At 45.4% G+C, this 20,646-nt stretch overlaps 1 protein-coding gene across 1 annotated transcript; it reads right to left on the bottom strand.

The window, feature by feature from the left end:
• Window positions 1–1,910: 1,910 nt before the first annotated feature.
• Window positions 1,911–20,376, bottom strand: DNAJC8 (DnaJ heat shock protein family (Hsp40) member C8). The gene is made up of 9 exons (XM_026657138.2): window positions 20,271–20,376; window positions 18,032–18,133; window positions 16,514–16,570; window positions 15,339–15,405; window positions 10,954–11,048; window positions 9,787–9,858; window positions 7,732–7,823; window positions 7,042–7,117; window positions 1,911–2,477 (listed from the first exon to the last, which is right to left on the bottom strand). Exons 1-9 carry the CDS (start codon window positions 20,337–20,339, stop codon window positions 2,355–2,357), a joined length of 753 nt encoding a protein of 250 aa, XP_026512923.1. The 5' UTR covers window positions 20,340–20,376; the 3' UTR covers window positions 1,911–2,354.
• Between the last annotated feature and the right edge of the window lie 270 nt (window positions 20,377–20,646).

Here is a 20,646-nt window from a genome sequence, read left to right as displayed (position 1 = left end):
TACTAGCGAGTTCCACTAGTCTAAGCTGCACCCGTGGTGCATCCTCAGCAGCAGGAATGGGCAGAGACCATTCGAAGAGACCACTGATTTAGCTTAACAAAGAGAAGGTTAAAGGGGTAATGAGTATAGTCGATAGGTATTGACATGGGCAACAGCTATTTAATAATGGGCTCTTCAGTCTAACAAAGATATAACATGATCCAATGGCTGGAAATTAAAACTGAAATAAAGCATGTTTTTACCAGTGTGAGTAATTAACCACTGGAACAATTTATCAAGGATCATGGTAGATTCTCCATCCCTGACAATTTTTAAATGGAGATAGGATGTTTTTTAAAAGCTCTGCTCTAGGAATTGTTTTGGGGCTGTTCTCTGGCCTGCGTTACACAGGAGGTCAGACTACATAATCACAGTGGTCATTTCTGTCCTTGGAATCTATAAAAACCACTTTGTTTTACAAACTGAATATGGGACCCAAACCAGCCCAGCAGCATCCTTTCAAGGGGCTGGAGAAGTCTTTATCTAGCAATGGCAGGGTGCTTGGGCCTCTACATGCCAAAGATAGGCAGCTCCAGTGCCCAAGGGCATCCAGCCTCCTGGCCAGAGTAGATGGGACACAGGCAGGAGTCTGGAGGAGGAAATTATACAATTATGAAGCCTGTACAGTCAGCACAGGAAGGAACAGCAAGAGCCATTGCTAATTTTTTTGAGCTATCATGGCAAAGCCAAGCAGACCTTTCCTCACAGCCAATCAACAGGCAGTTGCTCCAATCCAGCTCCAATTTGCAAAATAGTTCTGCTGTGGTATGAGCCTGCAGAAGCAACCCTGCAACCAAGAAGAGCTTTGTGGGAAGCGTGGCCTTGTGGAAAGGAGATTCAACCTTGACAATGGAGTCATTGCTGTGACTCTAATACACACTGAATAGAGTGCCCATGAGGCAGGCTGCCAAATTATCCCCCAGCCAGGAAGCAGGGGCAATTTCTACCAACACTGGACTCAACAGCTTTTACCAGCCATGAGGGAATGAACCCATGTGGCACGTCACATGTCAAAGCTCCACCAGCATCTCCAGAACCAGACTGAGCAAGATGGATGGAAACTCCTCTGGCAAACACATCCTAGTCGTGCTCCAGACAGCCAGTTCGCCACAACCAACTGATCCCACCTCCAGAGAGAAGCCAGCAATACTTGTTGGTTCCTCTCAGGAACAAGACTATGGACACAGTCACCTCCCTGCAGGAACCAGCAGCGCTACACACTCCACCTGAGCTCAAACCCGGTCCATGCCCTCAGAGAATGGCAGACTGTTTTCCAGCATGTACAGGAAGTGCAGCCCCCGCAACTGGAGATGACAAACTGAAGGTGATTCATGGAGCAGCAGCAACTGCATTCGCTCAGCTCTTCACCAGTCTGACTCTGCACTCGGCACATTAATGCCCATTGCGTCTGCTTATGGAATGAAGTGCCAAAGCAGTGACTTGGAGAAGGGATCTTCACTCTCCAGAGTCAAGTCATAGCAATTTCTATAGTGACCATCTAATGAGTTTGCAAGCAGGTGCTGGAGCAGAAGCTGGCCTGAGGAAGCATTCACACCAAGCAAAGAAGTGCCAAGTACCAGAGGCTGATGTTTTCCCTCAACAGCTCAAATTTGCATCTTTGGAATAATTCTGAGCAAGAATCAAATAACTTGGGTAAAAATTTATTTTACATACAGAACAGAGTATTTTCTTTACAGAAGGTGACTAGCAAGTCTGAGATTCCCAGAGCTCTGAACTGGAGAGCCAGGAGATTGCAGTTTAGGAATCAGACACAGGGGGTGGCTTTCAGCACCACACACTTTGGTGGGGAACTGCAGAAGGTTTAACTGCACAACTCCAAGTCAGGCTCAAGCCCCCCCCCCCCCCCCCACCCGTGTCGGGCTGGCAAATGACCCTTGGCTGGTAGAGATCTTTCCAAAGTTTGACTCGCTGAGAAGGATGAGGCCTGGGAAGATGCCAGGCACCATTTCAAGCATCTTGTTTAATTCGACTCTCACAAAACTATACATGAAGATGGTGTAACAACACAATCTCTGTGAAGTACAAAACATTAAATTACGGGGCTGCAAACAAACAGGACAGCAACAACAGCAGGACCCTCCTAAGCCAGTTAGTCTATGAGCAGCTGGTTCATGACTGATTTTATACCACGATCCTAATTCAAATGTACAGAGTACAAAAAATACTTTGACCAATATTCAATTGTACCGGAACCAAGCAATCTACTAAAAAGCAAGTATTACTCTAGAGGCCAATAAGTCCTTAAAAGCAGGGAGGGGCTGAGGAGACTTGCTCGTGCATAGCTGCCGCCAGACTCATTCGCGCTGCTCCATTTTTACTTTGGGAGGTCTCAGAAAGGTCCTGTTTTTTTTTTCTTTCTTCCCTTTTGTATTTGCCTGGAAGTTTCTCCAGCTGTCCACACGGCCATCCCGACTCTCCTGAGCAGGACAAAGGAGGAGGAAGGGTTAACAAGAGCCAAGAATAGGTCACCTCCTACCAACTCCAGCAGATTGCTGGCATTTTCTTTTGCCCAGCAGAGGGCACTCCCCACGGAGATCCCCTAGCACAGTGGTCCCCAAACTGTGGGGTGCACCCCCCCCAAAGGGGGCACAGAGGAACTTTCAAGGGGCACCAGGGGGGTCCTCGGCCAGCCCCCACAGGGAGTGGGGAGGGAGCACCACCTGGCCCTGCTCTTGGCCCCGACTCCTGACCGTGGCTCTGGCCCCGCTCTCGGCCCCGGCTCCTGACCACAGCTTCCGAGTGGGGTGTGGACCAGCTAAGGGGGGGGCGTGCAACTGAAAAAGTTTGGGGACCACTGCCCTATCAAGAGTGTAGATGACTGCCAGCTCCTGGAAGGCCACTGGACAGCAGACAGGGACTGAGAAGAGCAGATGAACAAGAATATAACCAAGGGTAGCTGCTGGATGGTTTCCAATCCCCCCAGTGCAAGAGAAGTATGTTGGTGTCTTGCTCTAGCAGAGACTAGCCAGGGGTTTGCAGCAGTAATTGGGGCCATCAAATCCTCATTAGCACAAAGCAAACAAGAAACCTCACTTCCCATCTCTGCCTTAAGTCACCGATTAATCAGCCAAGAACCAAGCCTCTGTTGAGTCCTAGGTCACAGCTCTCAGCCTTTCCCCACCCCACATCCCAGTAAAGCCTGTGTGCCTATGCCGCAGTATTAACCTCCACCCCAGCCACCACTTCGTTTTTTCACACCACCCCCTTCCTGAGCCATCCCCGTTACAGAGGTGTGGCAGAAGAAGGGCTCTCAGCAGTATGTTTTACTCTCCTCCTCCACCAGCTCTAGGACATAACTGGAAGGGGGGTCAGCCTCAAGAGGGCACCCCACAGACCTTGCTCCTATCAGCCGACAGGCTGAAGGCCCCAGACAGTGGGACAGAACAAGGAGTGTCCTGGTGGGTGGGTGGGTGTTTCCTTCACATCATCTGAGCAGCACGCAGAACAATCACAGAGTCTGCCCCAATGTGCTGACTATAGCCTCTGGGCCCTCCTGAACCAAGGCAGGTCTAGACACAGATTTTGTACCAATTTAAATATTTCAATTCAGGGATGACTTTTTAACCCCAACAGTTAAATCAGAGCAGCCTCCTAGGGTGGCCAGTTATCCTGGTACGAAGAGACTTAAACCAGTATAACTCATTTCCACACATTTAGGGGAATGAGCTAGGGCACCTTCATACCTGAATAACTGCACCCACTCTAGGGGGTTGACCTGATTTAACTAGACCAGTTTCTACAGCTATTTAAACTAGTACCAACAGTGTGCACAGACTAACGCTAACACATTAGGCCTCAGGCTGAAAACTCTGGGCATCCTCGCACTGCAGCGGACCCAGCTCCCTGCTTGGGAAAAGCTGCACAACAGCTTCCATTCTAGGCCCCTAATTCACATACTCTCAACTGGGGGAAACTTTCCAGGCTTGGAATCTGTGTGAACGAGAATTTTCAGAGTGTGCATGAGCGCGGTGGGATGTTCTGACCTGCTTGTTCTTCATAGCGATCACTATAAATGGCTGAACTCTCCTGCCAGGCCTAAATAGCCCCCACTGAGCCACACACGCCAACTTTAACAATAATTGTTGTAAAATAAAGCTGTGAGCATTTGGAAATGCAGGAGGGAGCACACAATAGAAAGCCCCTTGGGGTGGAAACAGACAATATAGCTGATCCAGACCAACTCAGAATACAAGGAGGAGCACAGAGAGGGACCAAAGTACCAGAAAAGAGACATTAGGGAAAGGGCCACAAGTACCAAGCTGGCAATTCCCCAGCCCCACCCCCAGTCTCAGTTAGGGATGGTGACCTGCACAGAAGGGGCGACTGTACCTGTTGTTGCTAACATCCAAAAAGGATTTGGAGCTTTTTAAAAGCATTTTTTCCTCCTGCTTTTAATCCTACCAATATCCAAAATGTCTAGACTTTCTTCCCAATTTGGGCTGGGGACTCTGCTGACCCATAATTGAATAGGTGAAGAGAGCTGAATCTTGAGCAAAGAGCTTTTCTCACAAATGTCTGAGGGATGTCTGAATTAAATGGTTTAAACAAAACCAGAGTTTTCAACTGTCTGAATAAAAATCCCTTCTTTCAATTATTCAGTTGCATTTCTGTTATATTGGTGATGTCAGAGCCTTCTCAGTTCTCCAGGTGCCCCTAGAACAAAATTCACATGACAATCTGAATTTTGGACATAAAAACACAGCAGGAAAAGTTAAGAGAACTTTCAGGCCAGTCAAAGAGACAACTCTCCAGGGCTCCTCCTTTGCAGGTCATCTCAAAATGTCTCGGCCACACCCTGCCAAATGCCCTGTAGGATGTAGTAAGATGAGGCCCTGAAACATAAACCCTTGGTATCAGAGGCCTGGCATAAGGCCTGAGGCCTGAACCAAAGGAATGGTCAAGACTTCGCTAACACAAAGCAAAGTTAAGCGGTGAGCCAGAGGCAGGCCCTGCTCCCAGAAGTTGGCAAGAAGAAGGCTGCTAATTGCATGTATACACATACCTAAAGGGTATCAAGCACTAATAGTATAAACAGGTTCCAGGATGGCACCAGAACAGTCCAGTATGAACACTCTCCACAGAGATAAGAAGGAACAGCCTGACCCATCCTAAACAACAGGGTCAAAAGGATAATATGATGGATAGACTTGTTGGTTCAAACCAACATGTACCAGGAGAGAGGCAGCATCCCAACACACAGAAGGATTGTACCTCAATGCGTCAGGAGTGATGTGTAACTTGTTTGTACCTGTGTATAAGAATGCATCCCTGGGGCGGTGTCTTTGTCCGGCCTAGGGGGCAGTGGAGTGTCCCACCACTGACTGAGCTGTGTCCATTGTCAGGGGGCACATATTCGTAGTATATGTCTGCGGGAAACTATTACTGTGTTTCGTTTGACAATAAAGCTGGCCGGATGCCTTCGTACCTTATCGGAGTCTGTGGTCATTGGGGGTTCTCTCGGGGTCTGCTGTGCCAGCGATCTGCAGAGCTGGGGCAGCACACAGGGAGAACACACACACACACAGCCGACTGTTATCATCATTGAACAGAGCAGAGCACCACACCGGTGGTGTCTGACGACATAGGAAACCATCTCTCACTGTCCAGGGACAGACAAGGCACTAACTGATCCTTTCCTTTCCTGACTCCTAGAATTCTAGGAAGCAGACTCAGACTGGAGCATGAGGCAGCAGAGAGGAAAGCAAGACATAAATGAACAAACACTAGCGAGTCAGATGGAGACGCAGCAGGAGCATTACTAGAAAATGAATCCATTCTAAAATACAAACCTGGGTCCAGTTTACTATATAAAATGCAGTTATTGTCTGGAACGTAACTGAATAAATATGGTTCTTCCTACTCCGGAGACCTGCTCCCTATGTGAAGCTGTCAGAGCTACTGGCTTCAGTAACACAAAATGAGGTTAAATTACCCTGCAGAGTCTCAGCTCTGGGAGGGAAGCTGGATTCCCCTTTGGCTCTCAGGCCAGAATGGTTCACTACATTCTGATTGCCAAACCTTTGTTGCTGGTGTTGATGCACATGCCAGAAAGAGCCTCGAGTGACCAGAAGGAGCGTATACCACTGGCTGCCAGAAAGAGCTTTTTATTTGTGAACTCAGCGGGTTTGAAATGGAGTCAGAGGAACATGGAACTTTAGGGTGCCATTTTCAGGGTCACTTTCCAGGTCCGAATCTCATCTGAAGCAAAAACATTTGTCTTGCAGCACTGAGAACTCAGAGGAGAATCTCTCCTAGAAACAAGAAACCTGAAACAACCTCAGCAAGGGTCTCCCCTCCAACAACATACACAGGCTCTGACCAAGAATTTACATGCTCTTCTGTCTCTAAACCTTCTCTCCTAGCTAGAGAGGGGTGTGTGTGGGGGGGTGTCAATTACTCCAGTTCCCAACATTAGCACACCTAGAGGGGCGCTCCACCTCTGCCCCCATTTGGTCTTTGATACTCTGCGCCTCTGGCAATCTCAGCAAATTGAGATGGCAATTTTTGTGATGTGAGCACCTGACCACCTGAAACTAGCCTGGGACCCACCGACTAATTCCACACTGGTTGTTGAACAGCCATCAGAGGTTAACTGTTATTGGTCACCAATGACCTGGGCTCAGAGGCAACCCAATCTCCTGACTTGGGGTAGACATCAGTCGGTGACCTGGAGGTGAAAGACACTGGACTGCAATTCACCAGACACCTACTCTCAGAAGGGGCAGGGATCACATCCTTTCCCTTGGCAGTGAGACACCCTTCAGTACTCATGAGACACGCAAGGGTCTGGTTCCTGCCCATCAATAAGGCAGCAAACAGGTTCCTATAGGATCCTTCACTAAAATGTGCCTACTTGGAGTGCCTCGTGCCTTTAGTGGATGGGATGATCTTCCTTGTTCTTCGTGTACATGCTCTGCAGCCTACCCAAGAGCGGATATGACTCCCTAAATGCAGGTAGCAACTGGTTATGCTGCAGATTACCTCAAAGTTCTTCTGCCATTCTCGTTCTCGCTTGGCTTTCTCTTGAGCCTCGATTTCCTCCTCTCTCTGTCGCTTCCTGTACAAGAGGCCATAAAGCAGTAGTTATGGACCCACCAGCATCTACATTAAAAAGACACACAAAACCCCTCACCACAGAGACATCTGCTCTGATTGCAAAAGGGAGACTAACTGCTTATCAGAACAGATGGATGAAATACTCACTTCTAAGCATCTAGTAGAAGAAAAGTGCAACCGAAGGCAGCATTATTGATACAAGACCCTACTTGCAAACCATACAGATGAAAAAAAAAAATATATATATATTTATATATATATATACATATACACACACACACACACTAGACCATATAAAAACTGACTTGTGAGCCACCAGGACATGGATGTCACCAAATGACACCACACAACACCCAAAAGATTTCAGGCACGTAATTAACATTAGGAACTTAGCCCTTTGCACACTACTTGCATACAAACATACGTGCCAATTTATTTAATTGTTCCTCTGGGAAATGCCAGTATCCTCAGTTTAAAATAACATTGTCTTTACAAACCAAGTCTCCACACCGTAAATTTACACACACAGAATTCTGCAGTCATGACATTATTTCTTCTCAGTAAACTTGAAAAAAGATCCTCATTCACACAGACGGAACTCCGGTGTGCTCATACCTTTCATGCATCTCTTTAGCTTCTCTCTCTTTCCTTTTAATTTCCAGTTCAGCAAAGAGCTTCATTGTCTGTTTGTACACAGCCTGTTTGAACTGTAAGCAACAGAACTTTATTTCAACATCAATGTATCATAATGTGGTTACATAAGCCTCTGTTTTACACTAGCCCTAGTCTAGTCTACAGTCTAGCATCCAGGGGTTATTAGAGACAAGTAAGAAGCTCCAAATGAGACCCATAGTCAAAGGGCATTAATCATAATGTGGTGTGGCACAAAAGCTCAACTCTTGGCATCCAAGTTAATGCATTTCCATTGACCTCCACAGGAGCTGACAGGTCAGCAGGCCACTCCAGCCTTCCCTCGCTAGGGGGACAATTACCCTTTACCTCAGGATCCCTGTTACCAGCAACTGCAGAGCCAGAGGAACGGGATAATGCTGCACAGAAACACTCTGGTCACACAGCCTATTGGGTACGGTTGGCTGGAGTGAAGAAGTGCACCCCACTTCAGTTCTGCCGTTGGTGGGGAAAGCATGCGGCGGGGGGGGGGGGGGGGGGGGGGGGGGGGGGGGGAGGCACTCTGCCCAAAATCCCTACCCAGCACCTCCTTCCACAGCAAGAGTCAAGTATCACCCAAGGTCAAAATCCTGAACCTTTTGGAGGCCCACAGGACAGAATTTTAATGCTCAAAAAATTGTAATGCTCTCTTATTTACAAGGCAGCCAGCCTTAATAGCAACCCAAACTAATGGGGGGCAGGGAGGAGTCATCTCACATTATGGCCTGCATCAGAAAAGAGCTTTGTTAGCCTGCCATAGTCTTTTTTCCCACTTGCTATTACTAAAGCAGAGTCAGAATCAAAGCTCTCACTGACAAGCCCTGCTACTCTTCTGTTGAGTCCTGCAATGTAGCCTTGACTGCTGCTACGGAAAGGACATGAGATCACTACCCAGGTATTATGGACTTCACTGCAAAATCATTCTACACTAAAAAACATGCTGAAAAATGGGAAACCTGGATTTAAACAAAAGAACCTTTAATAACCAACATACATAACAAGGAACTTCTAGAAACAAATGGAAAGTAAACAATGGTACTTCACTAAGGGCTCTTTATTAGCTGTCAACAGAACGTCCCTTTGTAAGAACAAAAGACAAACTAGAAGAACATCCTTTAGTTTCTAAATACCTATTGAAACATACGCTCTTCCAAGTCACAGACAAGTGTTTCTGTATCATTGTAGAAATAAAAACTGCTTAATAGTCACAGATTCCAAGGTCAGAAAGGACCACTATGCTCACCTAGCTGACCTCTAGTCTGGAGTCATTGTGGATAGTTCTCTGAAAACATCCACTTAATGTGCAGCAGCAGTCAAAAAAAGCTAACAATGTTAGGAACCATTAGGACAGAAATAGATAATAAGACAAAAAACATCATAACACACTATATAAATCCATGGTATGCCCACACCTTGAATACTGAATGGAGTTCTTGTCGCCCCATCTCAAAGAAGAGATATTAGAATTGGAAACGGTATAGACACAAAAATGATTAGAAGAACAGCTTCCATACAAGGAGAGATTAAAAAGCCTGGGACTGTTCAGCTTAGAAAAGAGATGACTAAGGGCTGATATGACAGAGGTCTTCAAAATCATGAATGGTAAGGAGAAAGTGAATGAGGATGTGTTATTTATCCCTTCACATAACACAACTAGGGTCACCGGATAAAATGAACAACCAGCAGGCTTAAAACTAACAAAATGAAGTACTTCTTCACACAACGCACAGTTGCCATGGGATGTTGTGAAGGCCAAAGTATAACTGGGTTAAAAAAAGAATTAGATAAGTTCATGGAGGATAGGTCCATCAATGGCTGTTAGCCAAGATGGTCACAGATGCAACCCCTGTTCCAGGTGTCCCTAAAACTTCAAGTGCCAGAAACTGGGATGGGATGACTGGGAAGGGATCACTCAAAACTGCATAGGGCCAAGAACAGATTCCTCTTTGACTTTCAGCCCCTTTAAACAGTCCCAAAAATATCTGCTCTCATGCAACTTACTACTTCCGGATCATCCTCCTCTACGTTGGTTGGCTTTCCTTCCTTCTTTAACAACTTCTTTTTTTCTTTCACCTAAAGAGCGTCATACATCAGAACAAAAAGAGCATTTTATTGGTGTTAGGTTAGTGGTGTCCAGCTGATTCTTTAACCCCGACACACCCACGTAACTAGGTGTTTTGCAGAGAGACCTTAACCTGGATTTGTGTTTTACATTACATCCAAGTGTTAAGTATCAGAGGGATAGCCGTGTTAGTTTGTATCCACAAACACAACGAAGAGTAAGGTAGCATCTTAAAGACTAACAGATTTATTTGGGCATAAGCTTTCATGGGTAAAAAAAACCCCACTTCTTCAGATGCATGGAGTGAAAATTACAGATACAGGCATAAATATATATTGGCACATCAAGAAAAGGGAGTTACCTTACAAGTGGAGAACCAGTGTTGAAGGCCAATTCTTCATGTGCCAATATATATTTATGCCTGTATCTAATTTTCACTCCATGCATCTGAAGAAGTGGATTTTTTTACCCAAGAAAGCTTATGCCCAAATAAATCTGTTAGTCTTTAAGGTGCCACCGGACTCCTCACTATCCAAGTGTTGTGGCTCTAGATATAGATATAAATATATATACATACACACACACACACTTACTTTGTACCAGTCTACTGAGAAGTCTGCCACAATCGCTAGCAGAACAGGTGAGTTTCTTGGTTTAGAGAGCCCCTGCGTTTCCCCTTATCAGCCTGTTTCTCCAGTTTAGTGTGTATGACTAAGCCTACCTTTCAGCTTCCTCCCTCACTTTACAGGGCTTCTTCCCAAAACCCACCTGCCCCACTACACATCCAGTTCTAACCACCCTCTGCCTCCCTGTGTTTGTTCAGTATCATTCATTCTTAGAGTTTAAGGCCAAATGGGAACATTAGACCATCTAGTCTGACCTTGAGTATATCGCAGGCCATTTTACCCAGTTACCCCTGTATTGAGCCCAATTACTTGTGTTTAAGTTCATTCTCGCTCATGCAACTGGACTGTAGCTCCTTGAGGCACAGATCTGTTCTGGGTTTTGGACAGCTCACCGATTCTGCCTTTAGCATACACTGTGCTGTACAACTAAATGACAACAATTCTCTAAGCACCAAGGGCTGTTACACATGAAGTACTTACAGTATGTTCCACATATTCTTTCCCTGCCTGTATCACATCCAAGGCCCTCTTCTTTTGCTCCTGGTCCAGTAGCAACTTGTATGCTTTGTCCACAGCTAACAAGAACATAAGAACATAAGAGTGGCCATACTGGGTCAGATCAAAGGTCCATCTAGCCCAGTATCCTGTCTTCCAACAGTGGCCAATGCCAGGTGCCCCAGAGGGAATGACCAGAACAGGGAATCATCAAGTGATCCATCCCCGTCGCCCATTCCCATCTTCTGGCAAACAGAGGCTAGGGATACCATCCCTTCCCATCCTGGCTAATAGTCACTCATGGACCTATCCTCCATGAACTTATCTAGTTTTTTTTTAACTCTGTTATAGTCTTGGCCTTCATAACATCTCTGGCAAAGAGTTTCACAGGTTGACTGTGCATTGTATGAAAAAATACTTCCTTGTGTTTGTTTTAAACCTGCTGCCTATTAATTTCATTTAGTGACCCCTAGTTCTTGTGCTATGAGGAGTAAATAACACTTCCTTATTTACTTTCTCCATACCAGTCATGATTTTATAGACCTCAAACATATCCCCCCTTAGTCGTCTCTTTTCCAAGCTGAAAAGTCCCAGTCTTATTAATCTCTCCTCATATGGCAGCCCTTCCATATCCCTAATCATTTTTGCTGCCCTTCTCTGAATCTTTTCCAATTCCAATATATCTTTTTTGAGATGGGGCGACCACATCTGCATGCAGTATTCAAGATGTGGGCGTACCATGGATTTATATAGAGGCAATATGATATTTTCTGTCTTATTATCTATCCCTTTCTTAATGATTCCCAACATTCTGTTCGCTTTTTTAACTGCCGCTGCACATTAAGTGGATATTTTCAGAGAACTATTAACAATGACTCCAAGATCTCTTTCTTGAGTGGCAACATCATTTTATATGTATAGTTGAGATTTGAAAGTTGAGATTATGGTTTTCCAATGTGCATTACTTTGCATTTAACAACATTGAAGGTCACCTGCCATTTTGTTGCCCAGTCACCCAGTTTTGAGAGATCCTTTTGTAGTGCTTCGCAGTCTGCCTGGGACTTAACTATCTTGAGTTGTTTTGTATCATCTGCAAATTTTGCCACCTCACTGTTTACCCCTTTTTCCAGATCATTTATGAGTATGTTGCACAGAACTGAGCCCAGTACCGACCCTTGGGGGACACCACTATTTACCTCTCTCCATTCTGGAAACTGACCATTTATTCCTACCCTTTGTTTCCTATCTTTTAACCAGTTACCAATCCATGAGAGGACCTTCCCTCTTATCCCATGACAGCTTACTTTGCTTAGAGCCTTTGGTGAGGAACCTTGTCAAAGGCTTTCTGAAAATCTAAGTACACTATATCCACTGGATCCCCCTTGTCCACATGCTCAGTGAGCTCCTCAAAGAATTCCAGTAGATTGGTGAGGCATGATTTCCCTTTACAAAAACCATGTTGACTCTTCCCCAACAAATTATGTTCATTTATGTGCCTGACAATTTTGTTCTTTACTATAGTTTCTACCAGTTTCCTGGTACTGAAGTCAGGCTTACCGGCCTGTAATTGCCGGGATCATCTCTGGAGCCCTTTTTAAAAACTGGCATCACATTAGCTATCCTCCAGTCATTTGGTACTGGAGCTGATTTAAATGATAGGTCACAGACTACAGTTAGTAATTCTGCAACATCACATTTGAGTTCCTTCAGAACTCTTGGGTGAATACCATCTGGCCCTGGTGACTTATTACTGTTCAGTTTATCAATTTGTTCCAAAACCTCCTCTAATGACACCTCAATCTGGGACAGTTTCTCAGATTTGTCACCTAAAAAGAGTGGCTCAGGTTTGGGAATCTCCCTTACATCCTCAACCATGAAGACCGATGCAAAGAATTCATTTAGTTTTTCCGCAATGGCCTTCTCGTCCTTGAGTGCTCCTTTAGCTTCAAGATTGTCCGGTTGTTTAGCAGGCTTCCTGCTTCTGATGTACTTAAAAAAAAAAATTGCTATTACTTTGAGTCTTTGGCTAGCTGTTCTTCAAATTCCTTTTTGGCCTTCCTAATTATATTTTTATACTTTATTTGCAAGAGTTTATGCTCCTTTCTATCTTCCTCACTAGGAATTAACTTCCACTTTTTAAAGGATGCCTTTTTGCCTCTCACTGCTTCTTTTACTTCGTTGTTTAGCCACAGTGGCACTTTTTTGGTTCTCTTACTATGTTTTTTTCATTTGTGGTATATATTTAAGTTGAGCCTCTATTATGGTGTCTTTAAAAAGTTTCCATGCAGCTTGCAGGGATTTCACTTTTTGCGCTGTACCTTTTAATTTCTGGTTTCAGAGTAGCAGCCATGTTAGTCTGTATCCGCAAAAAGAACAGGAGTACTTGTGGCACCTTAGAGACTAACAAATTTATTAGAGCATAAGCTTTCGTGGGCTACAGCCCACTTCTTCGGATGCATATAGAATGGAACATATATTGAGGAGATATATATACACATATACAGAGAGCATGAACAGAGTTGTCTTACCAACTCTGAGAGGCCAATTAAGTAAGAGGAAAAAAAACTTTTGAAGTGATAATCAAGATATCAAACTGTCTGTACTGGGCTAAGAAGTGTGAGAATACTTACAAGGGGAGATAGATTCAATGTTTGTAATGGCTCAGCCAATCTCCCCTTGTAAGTATTCTCACACTTCTTAGCCCAGTACAGACAGTTTGATATCTTGATTATCACTTCAAAAGTTTTTCTTCTCTTACTTAATTGGCCTCTCAGAGTTGGTAAGACAACTCCCACCTGTTCATGCTCTCTGTATGTGTGTATATATATCTCCTCAATATATGTTCCATTCTATATGCATCCGAAGAAGTGGGCTGTAGCCCATGAAAGCTTATGCTCTAATAAATTTGTTAGTCTCTAAGGTGCCACAAATACTCCTGTTCTTTTAATTTCTGTTTCACTAACCTCCTCATTTTTGTGCAGTCTCCCTTTCTGAAATTAAATGCTACAGTGTTGGGCTGCTGTGGTGTTTTCCCTGCCACAGAGATGTTAAATTGAATTATATTTTTTCACTATTACCAAACGGCCCAGCTATATTCACCTCTTGGACCAGATCCTGTGCTCCACTTAGGACTAAATCAAGAATTGCCTCTCCTCTTGTGGATTCCAGGACTAGCTGCTCCAAGAAGCAGTCATTTAAGGCGTCAAAAAACTTTATCTCTGCATTCTGTCCTGAAGTGATAGGTACCCAGTCAATATGGGGATAGTTGAAATCCCCATTAATATTGAGTTTTTTATTTTAATAGCTTCTCTAATGTCCCTGAGCATTTCAAAGTCACTATCACCATCCTAGTCAGGTGCTCGGTAGTATATACCTACTTCTATATTCTTATTATTAGAGCATGGAATTACTATCCATAGAGATTCTATGGTACAGTTTGGTTCATTTAAGATTTTTACTTCATTTGATTCTACGCTTTCTTTCTCATATAGTGCCACTCCCCCACCAGCATGACCTGTTCTGTCCTTCCGATATATTTTGTACCCTGGTATTACTGTGTCCCATTGATTATCCTCATTCCACCAAGTTTCTGTGATGTCTATTATATCAATACCCTCATTTAATACGAGGCAATCTAGTTCATCCATCTTATTATTTAGACTTCTAGCATTTATATATAAGCACTTTAAAAACGTGTCACTTTTTAGCTGTCTGCCATTACATGTAATGGAATGGAACTTTAATTCATTTGACAAAAAACACATTCACAAAACACTATGAGTCTAAGCTACTACGTGACTTTTATAGACTGTTTCCAGGGATCTCCTAGGTCAGTCACAACTTGACTAGCTAGAAGAAATATCAATACAGACTCCAATGGCAAAGACCTTCCTTGGGCCACATTTAGGATTCATTAGGCTTGAAATTGTCAGTCCCAGTAAGTGGTGGGGTTTTAGAGCATAAGGCAGTTAGTTTTATACTGCATGACTCCTACTGGCTTTAGTGCAAAGTGTGTGGCTAAAACCCACAAAACACTGCCCTACACACAGTGCACATGTTTTTCTACTCCAGTTAGAGAAGTCCCACTAGATCTATATGCCACTTGAGTTTCAATTTGTCTATTATCAGACTGTAACAAAGCAACTGCTGCCACCTAGAGGAATTCTGCAGCTGTAAGAGACAGTAATCATACTGAATAGCTGTATTTCTCTCTCTCCAAACGCACCTGCACTCAAGGCCCAGTTTGCAGTCCCTCACCATCCAGGGAAGAGAACAAGTTCTCTCCTGATCTAATAAATTAAAGCATCAAAACCAGCTAAGGAGAAATACCAGTACAATAGCACCATATGTGACACTGTCAGGGATATTACCTTCAAAGGCCTTCTGGGCTCTTTCAGCATCATCTTGATTTTTGTCAGGATGTACCAATATGGATAACTACAAAGAACGAGAAAGTATTGCAAGATTAGAATAGTTTTTACAGATAATGGATATTTCATAGATGCCTCTATGGAAAAAAGCACTCTTTCTGAGGTAAGCGACATCCGACAGGAGAAAAGCATCAGCTAAAAAGACACCACACTGCTTATATAGCACAGGATTCTCTCCTAGTGAAGAGAAAATTGACTCACTGGAGCTTCCCCACTTCGTGTAGTATCAGTAAAGGTCTGAAGAGGACATTCTAACCAGTGGCAGCTTTAGGGCTAAATTTTAGGTGGGCATCATAATTCCACAGATCCACAAGGGCTCAATAAAAGCACTTCTGACAGAACGCTCAGTCCTTAGCTTGTGCTGATCACAGTGTAGAACAAACACCCTTCCTTAAGTCCTGCTGCTCCAGAGGCCCCTGTCCACTGCCTAGCTCAAAACTCTGCTGCACACAGATATGGTCTGCTCCTCAGTGAGGTTATTTCTAGGGCACAGGATATTTCAGTTGAAAGGCCTGAACTCCCTCACTATGCAAGGGATGCAAAGTGCAGAGAATTAAGATCAGCAAGTCATAGACATTGAGAAATAACTCAGGGCCACCTGACTCCCAGCCCCATGCTCATTTCCTCAGGCCATAGGAGTATTTGGGGAAGATGCAATGCAACAGTTGGGAGTAGAATCCCCTTCACCACATCCTGTTCTCCCAAAATACCGGGAAGTTCCCTGGCAGGATAAGAGAGTTGTTCTGCAAAAGTCAAGTGCTCACTGGACTCCTTAGCTACACATACAATCCATCATTAGGGGCAGGGTCATGGACTTTGCTAACATAAATATGCACTGGGCACTTCAACACTCTCTTGGTCAAACCAAGACCAGTTTCTCCTCAGACCAGGCCACGCACTGCTCCGCAGCAAAGGCTATTTCCCCGCCAATATGCAGCCTTCATACCTCAGCCACTACAGATAGCAAGAGCTGCTACAAAAAAGTGAAAGGGCTAGTCCCTAATGGGCATTCTCCTTATGCTCATACACAGCTGACCCAGCTTTGCTCAAGTTCTCAAGGTCCCTCCAGAGACATTCGGCACTACCACAGCTAGACCAACACAATGGCCACATACCTGCCGGAACCTCTTCTTTATTTCTTCATCTGTGACATCAGGATCCATCTGTAGTACCTAGAAGTACCCACAGCAGAGAGAGTTTCATGACAGGCACCAATTGTCAGGTTCCCTGTGGCCCAGCCCTGTAACACCTGTTTCACTGGCATACAGGGACAAAAAGTCAGTCAGAGGGGGCGTGGCTGGAGCATGTTGCTGTTCCAGTCTCCGGCTGGCCCCAGTATCTCAGTGATGCAAAGGTGCCAGGAAGCCACCTTTAGCTGCTAACTCCAATTTCAGCCCTGCAGTACAGCTCAACTTGTCTGGAATAGAAAATCGGAGCTGGTAGTATTTAGTGAAATACTGGCAGGTTAAGTCATTTTTAACAACCTGTTTCCTGCCCAAAATTACTAACATCACTTTTGATTATTGATCTGATTGAATACCTATGACAGTCTATACCATTAATACTGTTTGTTTAATTTACGCATTTTTCTCATCTTGAAATGAAAACAGATGGTGAGTTTCACTGCCTGGTTCTTGAGTGACAGCCTTGTGGTCCAGAGTTTGGAAGTTTGTCCGAGGAAGTGCCCATTAGGGTGTATTTGAATTTAGGAAATCTCTCTTATGAACTGGTCTGCTGAATGAAAGATCTGGGGAACTTCTGTGCTAGCTCAACTCTTAAGTCTATAGGCACTGCAGCAGATGATGTTAATTAAAGAAATTGGAAATTAACTTTAATTCCAGGAAGAAAAACCCTGTGTAGCTGTTGGATTTCACAGGGTTTTCTGAAAAAATGTGTCCACTTTCTAACCAAGTGTCAGGATTCTGCGCAGAACTATTCTGCAGACTCACCCTGGCAGACAGAGCAATTGGACTCCTCTTTAGCTCAAACTCAGAAACATAGAAGGCTGAGAGTTTCTCAGGCTAGAGACAGGAACAGGAGATCCTGCACAAAAGCACCCTCAGAAGAGCCAGTTCAGGCTACTGTTTGTTATATGTACAGTACAGCTTCAAGGCTTTGCTACAGCATGAATGCATGATGCACTGAGCGCAAGGGGGCACACCCTCATTTCACATACCTTGATGATCCTCTAAAGTGCCACAGGTAACTGACCTGAATTTGCTTACTGCCCTGCAAATTACATAAAACTTTATTCCAAGAAGCAATCTGTTCTAAAGCTTTGCTTCAGACGTCCAAAATAAAATGCACAAGCAGTAAATACCAATGGAGTCGAGTCTGATAAGACCAGAAGCTGGTGAGACAGTCGTGTTATACCCTCACCCAAAAGATGCCAGCCATAAACCTGCCAAGTCTCCCAGTGACACAGCATACCAGTGAAACCTGCCAACAGGAGGTGCATGTACAGCTTCTGCCTCCTATTGGCTGAGCAGGGAGCGTGAGGACACAGTCTGTCTGGTCAACCCTTGCTATCCGGCACTATGCCTGGATGTATTTTTCAATGGTTATTAAATATCCAGTAGGTACACAAGGATCTCTAAGAAGGAGTCAATAAGAAGGAGAGGGCTCAAACTTACTTCAAATGGATTCAGGTTGAAATAGGAGGATCCAGGTCGGGTCAGTCTCTCAATCTGGTTTTTTGGCGTTAAAACAGAGTCACGCTTTTCGATCTGCTTCACCTGGAGAGGACACCTCATTAACTGAGTGATCACCACATAAATTAGTTGTATTATTGTATGACCACCATGACAGAGGGTTTCATTCAAAGGCAACCTACACAACATCCCACCCAGACTCAGGTCTGCAGCCATCAGCTCAGTGGGGACTTTCCTTGCTCAGCTATTTGCTGAGCTCACTTTATTCTTTTGCTGCATAATGCTATAGAACAATGCTCTCTCTTCACCTTCTCTATGCCCTCAGCCACAACAGTCCAGATACTGCTTTTGCTTCTTCCTGCACTAACCTGTTCAGCAGCTGTGCCCTAAACCCTGTACCATCTGATTCCTGACATCCTAACAATGCTGCTCACCTTCAGCCTTCACCATTCTCTAAGCTATATAAACTGCCCCTTAAAGTCTTATTGACACACAAACCTTCACAGGTTTAACTAGAGGTGTGGTTTTAAACTGATTTAATTAAGCTGGCACAAATGTGTGTGCAGATTTATTTATTTAAGAGTGGACTAATTTTGGTTCATCTTACTATTTTTTTCTTCTCCATAGGATTAAGCTAAACTGAAATAAGAGCGTCCACATACATACATTGGTTCAAATGAACCAGTTTAAAAGTCAATTTAAGTTAAACGAGCACAACATAAGAACGGCCATACCGGGTCAGACCAAAGGTCCATCTAGCCCAGTATCCTGTTTTCTCACCGTGGCCAATGCCAGGTGCTTCAGAGGGAATGAACAGAACAGGTAATCAAGTGATCCATCCCATCACCCATTCTCAGCTTCTGGCAAACAGTGGCTAAGGACACCATTCATATGTAGACAGCGCTCATGTTAAACTGGTGCAAGTTTATGTGAAGATAAAGCTTAACAGTCAGGAAAAGGAAAAGAAAATCCTCTGCACTCATGTGGGATGGCAGATTGTCTAAGAGGCCAAGTGATGAGGTGGAACAGGTTCAGCAACGGTGCAGTGCTTGGCGTGCACACACAAAGCTGCTTTCAGTGCAGGTATAATGAAAAAGGGGAGCTGTCTGAAGTGTACAATTCCCACTGAGTGTGATCCTCAAAATACAGTGTACCGTATGTACAACTAAAATATCACACATTAGGATCCCCTTCATTTGCAACAAGGGTAGTGAGATGAGCCCCCTCTTGACAAGGAAGGGAAAGACCCCTCTCACCGGCAGCTTTGGTTAAGTCTGAAACTTTTAGGTCACCTTGTGAGCTCGGAACAGAGATTCAGCACCTTCATCTGTCCTCATCATTTACACTCTTCACTCGGCTACCCTAGAACACGCATTCTGCTGGTTTATCTCCTACTGTGTCACAGTGGCCAGTATGCACTGGACTCTAATAAACACCTTATACAGGATCATGTTCCTCTGACACAGGTAACTTGTTAATTACCTTCCTTTGGGGTTTTTTTTTGGGGCGGGGGGTGAAGTAGCATAAGGATGTAGTCCACTTTAAAAAGAACCATTTCTTATGCCAGAAAAAAGTAAGTGGTGCATTTGGGCTGCAGGTTGGTCTCACTAGCAGAATCACTGTAGATAAATGTGTAGTCGGATATTTGCTGCCATTGACACTAATGTTGCCTCTATCCACTTTGTTTCTTTTCTAGGGATCTGTCTTTATGAACGAAGTCTGGGCGAAGGCAAGGAGAAGCTTCCCACAGTGATTCCAGCCTCATCCGCTGCAGAATCCAGGTTTGCATTGAAAAGGAAGATGAAGCTTTTTAGGATGCAGGAGCCTGAAGCCAGAGGCCCAGGCCCGCGTCCAGGTGCCCGACTATCGGGGCTGATTGTCAGAAGCGCTCCTCAGCCAGCAGCACCCCGCCGGCAGTGGGGGCGGGGCTGACAGAAACCACGAGCCCTGCGGGGGCTAAGGCGGGCCATGCCCCTGCGCTGCTGCCGGGCGCACCGCCCGGGGGAGGGGGCACTGGCGAGCTCAGCTCGCGGGTCGCAGCGGCTCTGCAGGGCTCGGGGCAGCTGCCCAACTGCCCCAGCGCCGGCTCGTCGGGGGGGGGGGGGAGGAGAGGCACGGGCCGGGCAGAGCCTCGGCAGCCCAGACGCTACGAGAGGGGCCACCCCAGGCCCAAGCGCGGCCGCCCAGCCCGGAGAGCCCACGCGGGCCCGCGCGCAGGTACCTCGCTGTAGAAGGTGAGAAACGCCTCCTCGGCGGTGCCCCCCGCCCCGCGCTCCCGCGGAGCCGCCATCGCCCGTGACACGGTGACCCCCACGTGACACAGACACCGTGCCCAACAGGGGCCGGCACCCGTCACGTGATCGGAGCTCAGTTCTACGCAAACAGGCCCCGCCCTAGCCGGGCCCCGCCTCCTGCTCGCTGCTGGGGGCGGGCCAAAGGCGAGGCCTGCCCGTGCTGGCTCCGCCATGATCCCGCCGTGGGGGGGAGTCGGGACCAGTGATCTCCCTACACCCCCTGAATTCCCCCCCCGTTTTGTGAGCTAGTTACATGCCGATTTAGTGACTGGAAATTTGAGCTGAAATTGAAACATTAATACA

This window comes from Terrapene carolina, unplaced genomic scaffold, assembly GCF_002925995.2.
Source record: "Terrapene carolina triunguis isolate 2854851 unplaced genomic scaffold, T_m_triunguis-2.0 Scaffold236, whole genome shotgun sequence".
Classification (NCBI taxonomy): domain Eukaryota; kingdom Metazoa; phylum Chordata; order Testudines; family Emydidae; genus Terrapene; species Terrapene triunguis.
The sequence above is the reverse complement of the archived record's forward strand: the minus strand, read 5'-3'. Positions and strand labels throughout refer to the sequence as shown.